The sequence below is a fragment of the Zootoca vivipara genome, chromosome 2, assembly GCF_963506605.1.
Source record: "Zootoca vivipara chromosome 2, rZooViv1.1, whole genome shotgun sequence".
Taxonomy (NCBI): Eukaryota; Metazoa; Chordata; class Lepidosauria; order Squamata; family Lacertidae; genus Zootoca; species Zootoca vivipara.
The window spans coordinates 60,792,167-60,803,443 of record NC_083277.1 but is presented as its reverse complement, the minus strand read 5'-3'; the positions used below and the strand labels follow the sequence as shown (position 1 = coordinate 60,803,443).

The 11,277-nt window shown below is 39.2% G+C and overlaps 1 protein-coding gene across 2 annotated transcripts; it reads left to right on the top strand.

The window, feature by feature from the left end:
* Positions 1 to 29: 29 nt before the first annotated feature.
* MRPL22 (mitochondrial ribosomal protein L22) lies at positions 30 to 10,843 on the top strand. Of its 2 annotated transcripts, XM_035105738.2 has the most exons (7): positions 30 to 115; positions 237 to 282; positions 3,076 to 3,211; positions 5,595 to 5,660; positions 6,695 to 6,772; positions 7,492 to 7,561; positions 9,805 to 10,843. In XM_035105738.2, the coding sequence occupies exons 1-7, from the start codon at positions 91 to 93 to the stop codon at positions 10,014 to 10,016; spliced, it is 633 nt and encodes a 210-aa protein (XP_034961629.1). In that variant the 5' UTR covers positions 30 to 90; the 3' UTR covers positions 10,017 to 10,843. The 2 variants fall into 2 exon arrangements, with proteins under 2 accessions (XP_034961629.1, XP_034961630.1); XM_035105739.2 differs by lacking the exons at positions 30 to 115; positions 237 to 282 and adding an exon at positions 318 to 448.
* Positions 10,844 to 11,277: the final 434 nt, after the last annotated feature.

Sequence of the window (11,277 nt, the reverse complement as noted above, 5' to 3'; positions counted from 1 at the left end):
CCGGAGGGGAGGGGAGGGGAGGAGGAGGAGGGGAGGGGAAGCGCCCTTCTCTGCTGTCGTAAAATCGGCAGACGCGTTGTGGCTGCGAAGATGGCGGCGCCCGCAATGCTCGGGGGTGAGTTTGGCGGTGGGGAGGGAGGGAGAGAAAAACGACGATGAAATGTGCCCAGGGGGCTGAGCATTTCTCCACCACCCCACAAAACGAAACCATCTAAAGCTTCATTTCTCGTTTTCAGGGGCCGCCCGATTGTGGAGCTTCTGCAACTCCTTCCGGACCGGGAGGTGAGTCTGCCCCGCGAGAGGGTCTGTATCTCTCTCTCTTTCTCTCAGGGTGATGAAGAGGCCTCTGGCGCACGAAAACAGCGAATGCAAAGCTGCCATCTTCTTTTAAAGGCACTTTTTGTGCATTTGGTGGTGTAGAATTATGGCGCCCAATGCAGCACTTTTGGTCAGTATCCAGGAGTTCGAGCGCATGACCAGCAGCAGTAACCACTGAGACTTAACAAACAAATCTTCCAAAGGTTTTTGTACTCCCGTGCTTAAGAGAGGTAGATTTAACAGCCCTGTACAGTGGTACCTCGGTTTATGAACACAATTGGTTCCGGAAGTCTGTTCATAAACTGAAGCGTTCATAAACTGAAGCGAACTTTCCCATTAAAAGTAATGGAAAGTGAATTAATCCGTTCCAGATGGGTCCGCGGCGTTCATAAACTGAAAATTCATAAACCGAGGTGTTCATAAACCGAGGTTCCACTGTATAGGGATTATGGCTGAGGCAGTGCTGTTGCCGTCAGCTGGAGAAGAAAGGGCTGGGCTGTTTGTGCCTCCAAGGCCCAAACCAGCCTCTAGAATCATGGAGTCAGAATCGTAGAGATGGAAGGAACCCTGTGGGTCAACTAGTCCAACCCTCAGCAATGCAAGTACAGTATATCAACTAAATCATCCATGACAGGTGGCCATCCAACCTCTGTGTGTCTGCTTTCTTAAATCAGTGCAGGAACAGAAAACATCTTCCATCAACAGCTACTAGGCTGGGTGGCTGAGGAATTTGCAACCTTGAAGTGACAGTATATAAATGCAATCAATCAATCAATCAATCAATCAAGAGTATCCATCTGATGGTGAAATGAAACGCCCTCAGATTGTGCTTGAATACAGATAATATTTAAATGAATGAAGGCATGTGTAGAACGTCTTCACTCAGGTTATGCCTTGGTAACCTCTGCTTTGAAGATGGTCCAACAATTTCATTTAGTCCACAGTACAGCTGCCAAATTGCCAGAAAGGACCAGGCACTTTAAGTCAATTGCTCTTCCTGATCAGTTTCTGGGCTCAGTTTAAATCCCTTCAAAGTTTTGGACCAGAATATCAGGATTGTGTCTCCCCACGTGTGGTTAAGATATGTATTAGAGGTGTTTCTTCAAGTTGACATGCAGCAGGTGATTACTCTGCAAAGCCCCCATCCCCCATCATCATTGAACACAGGAGCCTTTGAGAGGGCACAAAAATGTTCATGAAACTTCACTTATTGTCCCTCAGCTGCATAGTTACTAGGAAAGAAAAGTGGAAGCCAGCATTTTATTAGCTGACCAGGAGGGAGCACACTTCTACCGCACAGAGAAGCCATTCTCATTCAGTAGGTATTACAGAGGAACAGTAGGGCTCTGAACTTCATTAATGAAGAATGTCACAGGGGAAAGATTTGGGAAGAATAAAAACACATGCACAGTTTTTATTTTATTTTATTTCAGTGGGATTACACATCTCTGCATGGTTAATGAATCACACCTTTATATAAGATGGCTTTAATGTGTGTAACCCAAAGCCAGTATTTTGCATCCTAATGGCAAATATAAGCAATAGCTTCCCTTTGTTTCCTTTGGACTGTGCTGGGAGACAGCTTGTGCCTGCTTTTAATTTTACAGGCTGTCTCTTGGTATTTGAATACCAGTGTGAGGACACAAAATACATATTTCTACAGATGCAAAAACTGAACATTTCGGGAAACGATAAATATTATATATATATATATATATATATATATATATATATATATATATATATATATATATATATATATAATGGACATTAACATGATTTGATAGTACTAGCTGAGACCCAAGGAGTATAAATGCTTTTTAAATTATGAAAATAATTTAAAAGAAATGTATCTGTAAATACAAATAGCAATAGGTAAATATATTTCTGGTGTTCTCTCTATAGGGGTGTGTTGAGCACTAGAGGGTGCCATCACCTAACAGTTTATTGCATCTCTGACTTTTGTCTTCTGGGTTTCTGTGGTTTCTGTCCTGTTGTTATTCTGTCTCTCACAGCTACAGTAAACCTACCATTAAAATTATGGACTGGTCATTTCTTCGTCAGAGGGCAAATGGGCAAATTTAGCAGGGGATAAAATACTTTTTTCTCCTCACGGTACATTGGAAATTTGCCTTCTCATAATACCTTTCATGCTATGAAAGCCTGGCAGCTTTAGTGTCCCTCCCACAACTAACCAGTGTGTAATCTTTTTCAAGGAAGTAAGCAAAGCTTAATTATAAAAACTGCTAATCATTGAAATTCTTTCCTTTCCCCCCCAGAAAGACCCAGCTTTCTTATTTTGCTGTCTCCAATCCCAGACCAGAAGTTACATCACTTAGTTGGAATAATAAGAAAAGCATTGGGATACATATGCCCAAATTAAAACATTTAGTATGTGGTTTCTGTTAGTTACTTCAAGCTCAGTTTTTCCCATATAGTGTATCTAACTGAATCGATACCACTTCATTTAGTAATTGATATTGAATATATTATTAGGAGCATATGTCCATAATGTATAAATAGGATAGCATTATGGATGCTGCCTACTGGGCTATCTTTGCCTCATTTCCTTGCATTAGACCTAGTGCCCCTCAAATCAGCAGGGCAATTGAACCAGCTTGGAGTATGTTACTCATTGATTAGGAGAGACAATGAAAGAACACATCCAGAGAAGTTGGGATGAAAAGCATCTAGCAATAAACCCCTTAAGTGATTATTATAATCTTCTTGGTGGAATGACAAATTCTTGTCTCACAGGTTACTAGCACCTTGCAGTGTTCCTCTTCTATCAAATATTCATACAAGTGCATCTCTTGGGGAGCTTGGAAGATGGGAAAAGAAGAATAGGATGGTTTATCCTCCACAGCAACCAGGAGAACCTCGAAGACCTGCAGTAAGACTTACATCTATTTATTACATAATTGTAGCGCAATGAACAGGGGTTCACTTTGTCTATTTTTGCAAGGTTGTAATTTCCGAGAAGAAGGCTTTGTATCAAACACACAGGCTTAAATGTTGGAAGCAATGACCCCCATTTTTTTAAAAAACCTATTTGTTAATTTTTTTTGAAAAGCAATAAAAATTAATTCGCAAAAAAAGGAAGCAATGACTTACCAGACTTACCACATCCCAGCAGCTCTTTGACACAATTAATGACTGAAATAAAACATGATAAGGGGGACTTTGTTCAGGATCCTTACTCAGTTTTCATCCGCAAGCCTCTTTGAGTTCTGTCAGGGAAAAAGACAGGATATTATTATTATTATTTATTTCCAACCCTCCGACTTTGCTTTGTCCTCTGTAATAGCCAGTGCTATTTAGCATGTCAGTCCTCACTGGCTGGTTTTTTTTTTAAAAAAAATTTAAAGAATTTTTTTATTAATGTAAGGTCAAAAGTACAAACAATGTAACTTTCCTTAGTAACTGTGGTTATGTTTTTCTTATTTGTTTGTACTTTAGAATTTATATTAATAAAAAGCTCAGTGGCCGTTATTATGTGTGTGTATTTTTGTTTTACTAAAGATGAACTGTACTTCTGCAAACCTTGTTGTTGAAACCTCCCTCTTGTATGTAGATGGTACTAGTTTGGCTACATAAGGATCCAGGCTCAGGGAATGGAATTTGCTGTTAGTATCTAGGATTTCTGTGCTTGGCTAGATGGCCAAGCACATGATATTAAAATTTTAAAGTATCATTTTATTCCCCCCTCTGGTAAACGAAATTGATGCTAGATCTTGAATAGACATCATAGGATAAGGCATGTGTATCCCTAATTCTGTAGAAAATGAGTTGTTCTGTCTGCTGTATACAGGTAATAGGTTTATTCTGGCCTGAATTTCACTGATCACATCCTTATTTCTCCTGCCTTGGGCTGTACTTAGAAAACTGTAGCCGTAGTGGTACCCTTGTCAGCTTCCATTGTGTGCAGAACTAGATAAACTAAATATTAAAAGCCTGGCCACTGCAGGAAAGAGATGCTATTTTTTAAAAAGCTTGAAATCACTAGCTGGTAGCATGATATATGGGGCACTTGGGAGACTTGTATGAAAACTCTTTCAAGTTTTCCCATCAGGTATAGTAATCTTGGTCTTGCATTTTTTACAGCTTTTCTTTACCTTTAAATAATGAATTTACTGTCAGATGGTTTGGCTTGCTGCTGAGCACAGCTAAAATGAAAAATGGTTTCACTGCAGACAAATACAGTATTTATTTTTAAGTTCCTCATTTTTGTCTTCTGTGCGCATTTATCTGCTCGGTGAGCAATATGATTTGAAGTATACACACTATATTTTTGAGCAACAAAGTGCACATGAAATTTCACTTCTCAAATGATTAATGTATCTGGGTGAATTTTGCTTCTCTTTTACAAAGCCTTTTTTAAAAATGCATTGCCATTCTGTGGCTGGTACTGGCCCTTATGTGTGTTAGCAAAATAATAGTTGTGAAGGGATTATTATAATTAGCTTTTAAATCAGTTGTATATTGAGAACTTAACCTGCACTGACCTATTTTGTTAGGGTTGCCATACAGTAAATTGTTGAGCTTTTTTTTTTGCGGGGGGGGGGGGGAATTATTGAGCTTCTTGAGCATGGGTTGCCATACATCTGGATTTTCCTGGACATTTCAGTGATTACTGCCAGGACACTGTTTCTGACGGCCCAATCCCAGCAGTGTCCGAGAAATTCCAGACATATGCCAACCCTATATTATGTGCATTAATTTCATGAAATGTATCTCACTTATGAAGACTGACTGAGGCACAGCGGAGAATTAGTATGGTAGTTGAACAGCTTTGTGTTGAGCAATGCTAGAATAATCTGTGTCAAAGGCCTGTTGGCTAATTTTTGCACCTGGAAAATGGAAAGGATGAATTCATTTCAACATGGAGTGAACTGCATGTGGAGCATGGATCCTTTCCTTCCATGGCCAGCTGCAAAGACCAACAGGTGTTTGCAGGTAGGGGAGGGAGAGACACCAAGTCATTGCATAACACTTTTTAAAGGTAGGAACAAGTCAGCCAGACTATAGTTGGTGACCATAAAGCTGCCCACATGAAATACTAAGCATTATCTATTATGTAGTAAGAGACAAATAACACAATATAGTTGGAATTACAGTTTTCGCTGCTTCCATTTTTGCCTGTTGTCATGTAAAGTCTGTCAGACATAATTTTTGGGAGGTGGAGGAGGAAATGTTTTCTATTTTCAAAGTAGTAGAGAAACTGGGGGTGGTGAGGAGAAAACAAAAGACATTGTTGTCCCATCTCTTTTATATAGGAAATATACCACTGTCGAAGACACATTAAATACAGTAAGGACAAGATGTGGTACCTGGCAAAACTGGTAAGAGGATTGATTTTTGTAGGCTTAATCTTGTTAGGATTATGGGATTTTTTTTCTTGGTGACGGCTGTATTTTAGTGCCCTCTTTACACGTGGTTGCATTTGATTTTTTAAAAAAACGCTCTTTCCTTGTAAAAGCCCTGGATAAAATGTTACATAAGTTTACTTAAAGAAGCAGAGGATGCTTTGCGCTACTGTATCTGTTGACTATGGCTTTCCCATGTTACAGTTTCCATGTGGAAACCTTTTGAAACTCTGTTATTTATGTTTGGAAAACATTCTTGGTGAAAGGTTTTGCAAGGTGAAGGCAAGCCACATAGTGGGGGCTGATCATACAGCAATTGCATAGCTTGCTGTGTCAAGCAGCTGCACATGAAAGTAGTTTTAAATAGCCTTTTCCTTTCTGCAAAACCCCAGCCAGTATGGCCAACAGTCAGGGATAATAGGAGTTGCAGTCCTTCAGCACTTGTCACGCCACAGTTTAGCCATATGTGCACGATAGATTTGAAAGCCTTATTCATAGGAAGCTTTCTATTTATTTATTTTTGCAGTGCATTTGAGATTAGGAATTTTTCTTCTCTGTATCAATTTTGTAGTCCTTAATGCTCTTTGTCAGAGTTTTTGTTCATTTTTGTTTTTTGTACCACAGCACTTACATAAAACTCTAAAATAACTCAGTGTTGCATAGTTCTACACTGAAACTAATGCTTATAATGTGGTTTGTTCCACTATACAGTGGTACCTCAGGTTACAAACGCTTCAGGTTACAGACGCTTCAGGTTACAGACTCCCCTAACCCAGAAATAGTACCTCGGGTTAAGAACTTTGCTTCAGGATGAGAACAGAAATCATGCTGCAGCGGCACGGCAGCAGCAGGAGCCCCCATTAGCTAAAGTGGTGTCTCAGGTTAAGAACAGTTTCAGGTTAAGAACGGACCTTCGGAATGAATTAAGTTCTTGACCAGAGGTACCACTGTATATGAATTATATACTGTATTGAGAATTTCTCCCATCTCTGTGTTGCTTTTCATTTCAGATACGAGGCATGTCCATAGATCAGGCACTAGCTCAGTTGGAATTCAATGACAAAAAGGGAGCAAAAGTGATAAAAGAGGTATGTTTCTTCAGAATTTAATTTACCATTCTCTATTAAATCCATATATTTCTATCTTTTAGATGATATTTCTGTGCTAGTTCATATTGTTTATAACTGGTTTATTCTTTTATAAGCCTTGGATTGTATGCTGTATTTTTGAACAAGTTGGTGAACTGCTTAGAGAACTTTGTTAAATACAACATACACACACACACACACACACAGAGAGAGAGAGAGAGAGAGAGAGAGAGAGAGAGATGTGTGTGTGGCTGAGAGCTTGCATGGTTTTATCTCTCATCCTCAATCACTGTTGTGCTAGTTGATGTGGGTATATCTAATTTTCCTGCCAGGATTTTTATGCCTGAAACAGCATTTCCACTTTTGTGCTGGCAAAAGTGTAATTATATTGTTTGGCATCTGTGGCAGGGAAGTCTCTGACTCTGGATGCAGTGGCACATAATGTAGAGAGATTTTGGGAACTAGACTGTTTGCAGTCCTACTTCTGTGTGGGAAAAGAACATTTTCAATTTGGCTGGGGTTAAAATCTGCCACAGGACATGTTGCCATGAGGTAGGGAAGCTAAGAAGCAAAGTACCCTAAGGCAAGGAAGTTGAATACCGTAAATGCATTGTTTCCTTTTTTAATTTAAAGGTGAGTAGGTATTACTGTGCATTTGAAAACTCCAGGATTAAAAATTTACATAATCTTAATTTGTAATTTTTCCTTCTTTGCAACAGGTCCTTCTTGAAGCCCAAGAAATGGCGGTGAGGAAGCATAATGTAGAATTTAGATCCAACTTACACATTGGTAAATAGTTCATTATTCTAGAAGACATCTTCTAAAGTGCCATCCCTTTCTCTGCCCTGCAAACCACCTTTGCCCCTAGAAAAGCCTCTCTGGAAGGTTGGCAGGCCATTCTGAACAATTAGGGATGGGTTACATAAGGTTTGGAGGGTGGTGATGGCTCTGATGGCACTTCCTGTGTCCATCTAACTTTGCTCAACAGGGCCCAACCAGAGCTTTGTGTATCCAGTGTGTTCCATAGTTTTTCATCTCCGAGTAGCCTTGGCATGAGAAGATTTCTCTACTGGAAGGTCACATTAAAAATTTTCAGATTAAATGTTGGGTTTTAAAAAATGTAATCCATGCTAAGGATGATTGATTGATTCCCACTCCAATCAAATATTTTGGTTCAAATATTATTGTTTATTGGAAAAACTTCCATTTATACAGTAAGTAAAAAACACATGGCATACCCCCCCCCCAGTTTTGCTTACTAAACACAACCTAACTGATCCTAGGTGATTAAGGGCATCAGAAAATGTTGTTATTGTTAATTCCTGCCCCCCCCCAAAGAAAAATCCCACAAAAATTCAATGAAAGCTTCAAAATGGAGGGTTTTGTATGTCTCTCAGTGTCCCTGCAGTTTCTTGGTTTATTAAGTACTGAAATGTCATGAGAACTATTACATAAAAATCAGTGGGATATGTCTAAGATGAGGATGTCTGATTCATTGTGTGGATTTTGAGTATCTTTGTGCTTAGATAGGGGAAATATTTAATCAACACAACATGTAAAGCCTACTGATTACCTGTATACATAAGACTTCATAAATGATACTGAATACATTCAACTTCAATGAGAGTTCTTGGCCTACTAGATTCCTTGGAGCAAATATATTTCATTGCTCAAATTCTGGCAAGGAGTAGACTTGCCTGATGACATCTTCCAATAGATTAAAGATAGGCTTCTAATTTCCTAGCACTGTTGGGGATAGCAGCAATTTTACAACCAGCTGTAGAAATTGCACCATACTTTACTGATAGCTGCATAAAAAGTAGGGTAGACCAGGCATCCCCAAACTTCAGCCCGCCAGATGTTTTGGACTACAATTCCCATCTTCCCCGACCACTGGTCTTGTTAGCTAGGGATCATGGGAGTTGTAGGCCAAAACATCTGGAGGGCCACAGTTTGGGGATGCCTGGGGTAGACCTTTGAAAAGTAATTCAACCTGCATGTGGATTAAGTATAACTTCAGTCCTTGCAGCTGTAGTTGTTTGACATTACTTGCCCTAGCATTTGTATACATGAAAAGTGCATTATTCCATATAGGTGTTAAACACAATAATCCATTTTTCATCATCAGCCCATTTCTGTTGGTTTGTAATTCATTTTGCTGTGGCAGGTTAGCCAGCAGTTCACATTTTACTTCCCAGCAACTGATCACCTGTCAACCTTTAATTGAGGTAAAAAGGTTCTAAATTAAGTGCATTTAGATCTGGCATTTAGGTATAGCCCTCTGAGTTCTCCATATCAAATGGACCCTTTTAACTTACCTTTATAATGCTGCTGTCATAGGAAGCTCATTTCTCTTTTAAACATATGATGACAAAAAGCAGTGTAGAAATGGCTTCTAGCAAAGGGGGAAATAAAATGTCATTTTGTCATGATTCATAACGCCTCGAGTGGACGTTCCAGGGGAAAGTGACTGACCAGCTTAGTGAATTATGCTTTCCTAGGGGAAGGCTTAAAAAGGGTGGGTTGGGTTTTGGCCGCACAAAAACCTTTGATAGATGAAACTCACAGTTATAGAAGAAATACTTAGTGAAATACTTAGTGAAAAATGAGTAACAGTAGTAGTTTTCATTAATTTGTTTAATGTTTTTGCTGCTGGTTGACACAGGTCCTATTTTTTCAGCCATTTTTAAAAAAGAAATTTTTCTTTTGTACTGATTTCTTCTATGCCACGTTGTTATCACACTTCTTTAATAAAGTTAGTTGTCTACCTAAATGGGGGTGGGGTGAGGAATGGACATTCTGAAGGGAAAGGATTTGCATATAGCTTTATTGTAGGCCCAGATAAATAAACAGGACCGGTATATTTTTCTATGGTTTGGTTTGTAATTTTTGACGTGGCACATTAAAAAGAGAAATCCAGGTCTCTCAAGGCATTGAGTGAGCCAGATGTTCGGCTGAGGGTTTTTTAAAATAGAATTTATGTTATGGCCTGCGTTCTCCCTTTCTTTTAACGTCTACTTTATGTCTTCTAGCTGAATCCTTCTCTGGAAAAGGGCACTACCTGAAAAGGATCCGCTACCATGGCAAAGGCTTTTTTGGCATTATGGACAAAGTCAAGTGCCATTACTTTGTGAAATTAGTCGAAGGCCCACCTCCACCTCCAGAGAAACCAAAGACTGCTTTTGATCATGCAAAGGAGTATGTGCAGCAGCTTCGTAGCCGAACCATTACTAACACATTGTAATATTCCCCACTGCGTTGTTCCCTTTTTTGTGATAACCATGTAAATAAAGTACATTTTAAAAATCAGTTTCTAATTAGGCTCAGGTGTCTCCTATAGACACAAAAATATGTACGGTGACTAGGAAAGAATATCAAACACTAGGCAAGTACAGTGCCTCAGATCTAGATGATACTTGAGAAAAGTGGTAGGGAGTGGTCCCAAATGAGGAAGCTACAATCTGATTTTTCAGTTTGGTTCTTTCCCAGTAATAATTGCACTGGGAGTATTGCTTTTCTTGATCTTTTAGTCTGTAAGTATGCTTTAGCACATGCTGAGAATGCAAAAAAGATTTAATGGGATATCCAATCTAAAGGGGGCTTGCATTGACAGAAGTGCTTTTAGCTACTGGAATGATAGTAAATGGATTCAATTAATGGTGTTTTGGGTTTGTAGCTATTTTAGATTTCCGCCCTGTTTTGAAACATTGTTAAAGCATTATAGATCTATTTCATTAAAGTGTCCCAACCTGAACATGGGGCATATGGCGACAGCTGGTTAAAAATGAGTGAGGGGTGAATGTCACAAATTACAATATATTCTGAAGACACATGATTCAGCTGCCATGCTGTAGTTGCGGAGTTTTGGTTATTGTCAGCACCTGGATGAGAGACTTGCCTAGGAACTGTATGTACACATGATTTGAATTCCATCAAGAAATGCAGGGAATGAAAAAACAAAAACACTTAACAGTTCGTGTTTAACTAGCAGGCAAAGCTCTGTGAGTGCAACTGCCTTTTCTTCATTCTTTTCTTTTGCATAATAATTCATTAAAGAATATGGAATGGACAGTCAGTTTTGTTCACTGACAAGAATTGGCAGGAAATACGCATTTGGTTTGATGATCGCTTTTGATATCTTCTCATGCATCACAGAAGGGGGGGGATGTTTCCGAGCAGCTGCACAGTAAACAAGTAATGAGGAGAAATTTCAGTTTAGTACAATGTAACTGCAGATGACGCTACTGTTCATTTTCTGGGGGTACATATAGAAATAATACAGCCCTTCTTAGTTGCCTCTTGGCACTCAGTTGCACTAGGAGTCCCTGATATGTGCAGAAGCCTGTTAATCTCTGAGGAAATGAAATGCTTAGCAGTAATAGAGCATGTGCACCTAGATTACAAAAGGAAATTGACACTGATTATAAAGTTCTTTATTTTTGATGGGAAGCAACTTACTCTATGCTTTTTGTGCTCTTAGCTGTGTATTACAGAGCAGCCTCCTC

What these genes read in the sequence shown, in the direction of transcription:
- MRPL22 (XM_035105738.2), top strand. Translation starts at nt 91, where the DNA reads ATGGCGGCGCCCGCAATGCTCGGGG. An exon ending in AACTCCTTCCGGACCGGGAG is followed by an intron (nt 283 to 3,075) that starts GTGAGTCTGCCC and finishes CTTGTCTCACAG; the next exon opens with GTTACTAGCACCTTGCAGTG. An exon ending in GAGAACCTCGAAGACCTGCA is followed by an intron (nt 3,212 to 5,594) that starts GTAAGACTTACA and finishes TCTTTTATATAG; the next exon opens with GAAATATACCACTGTCGAAG.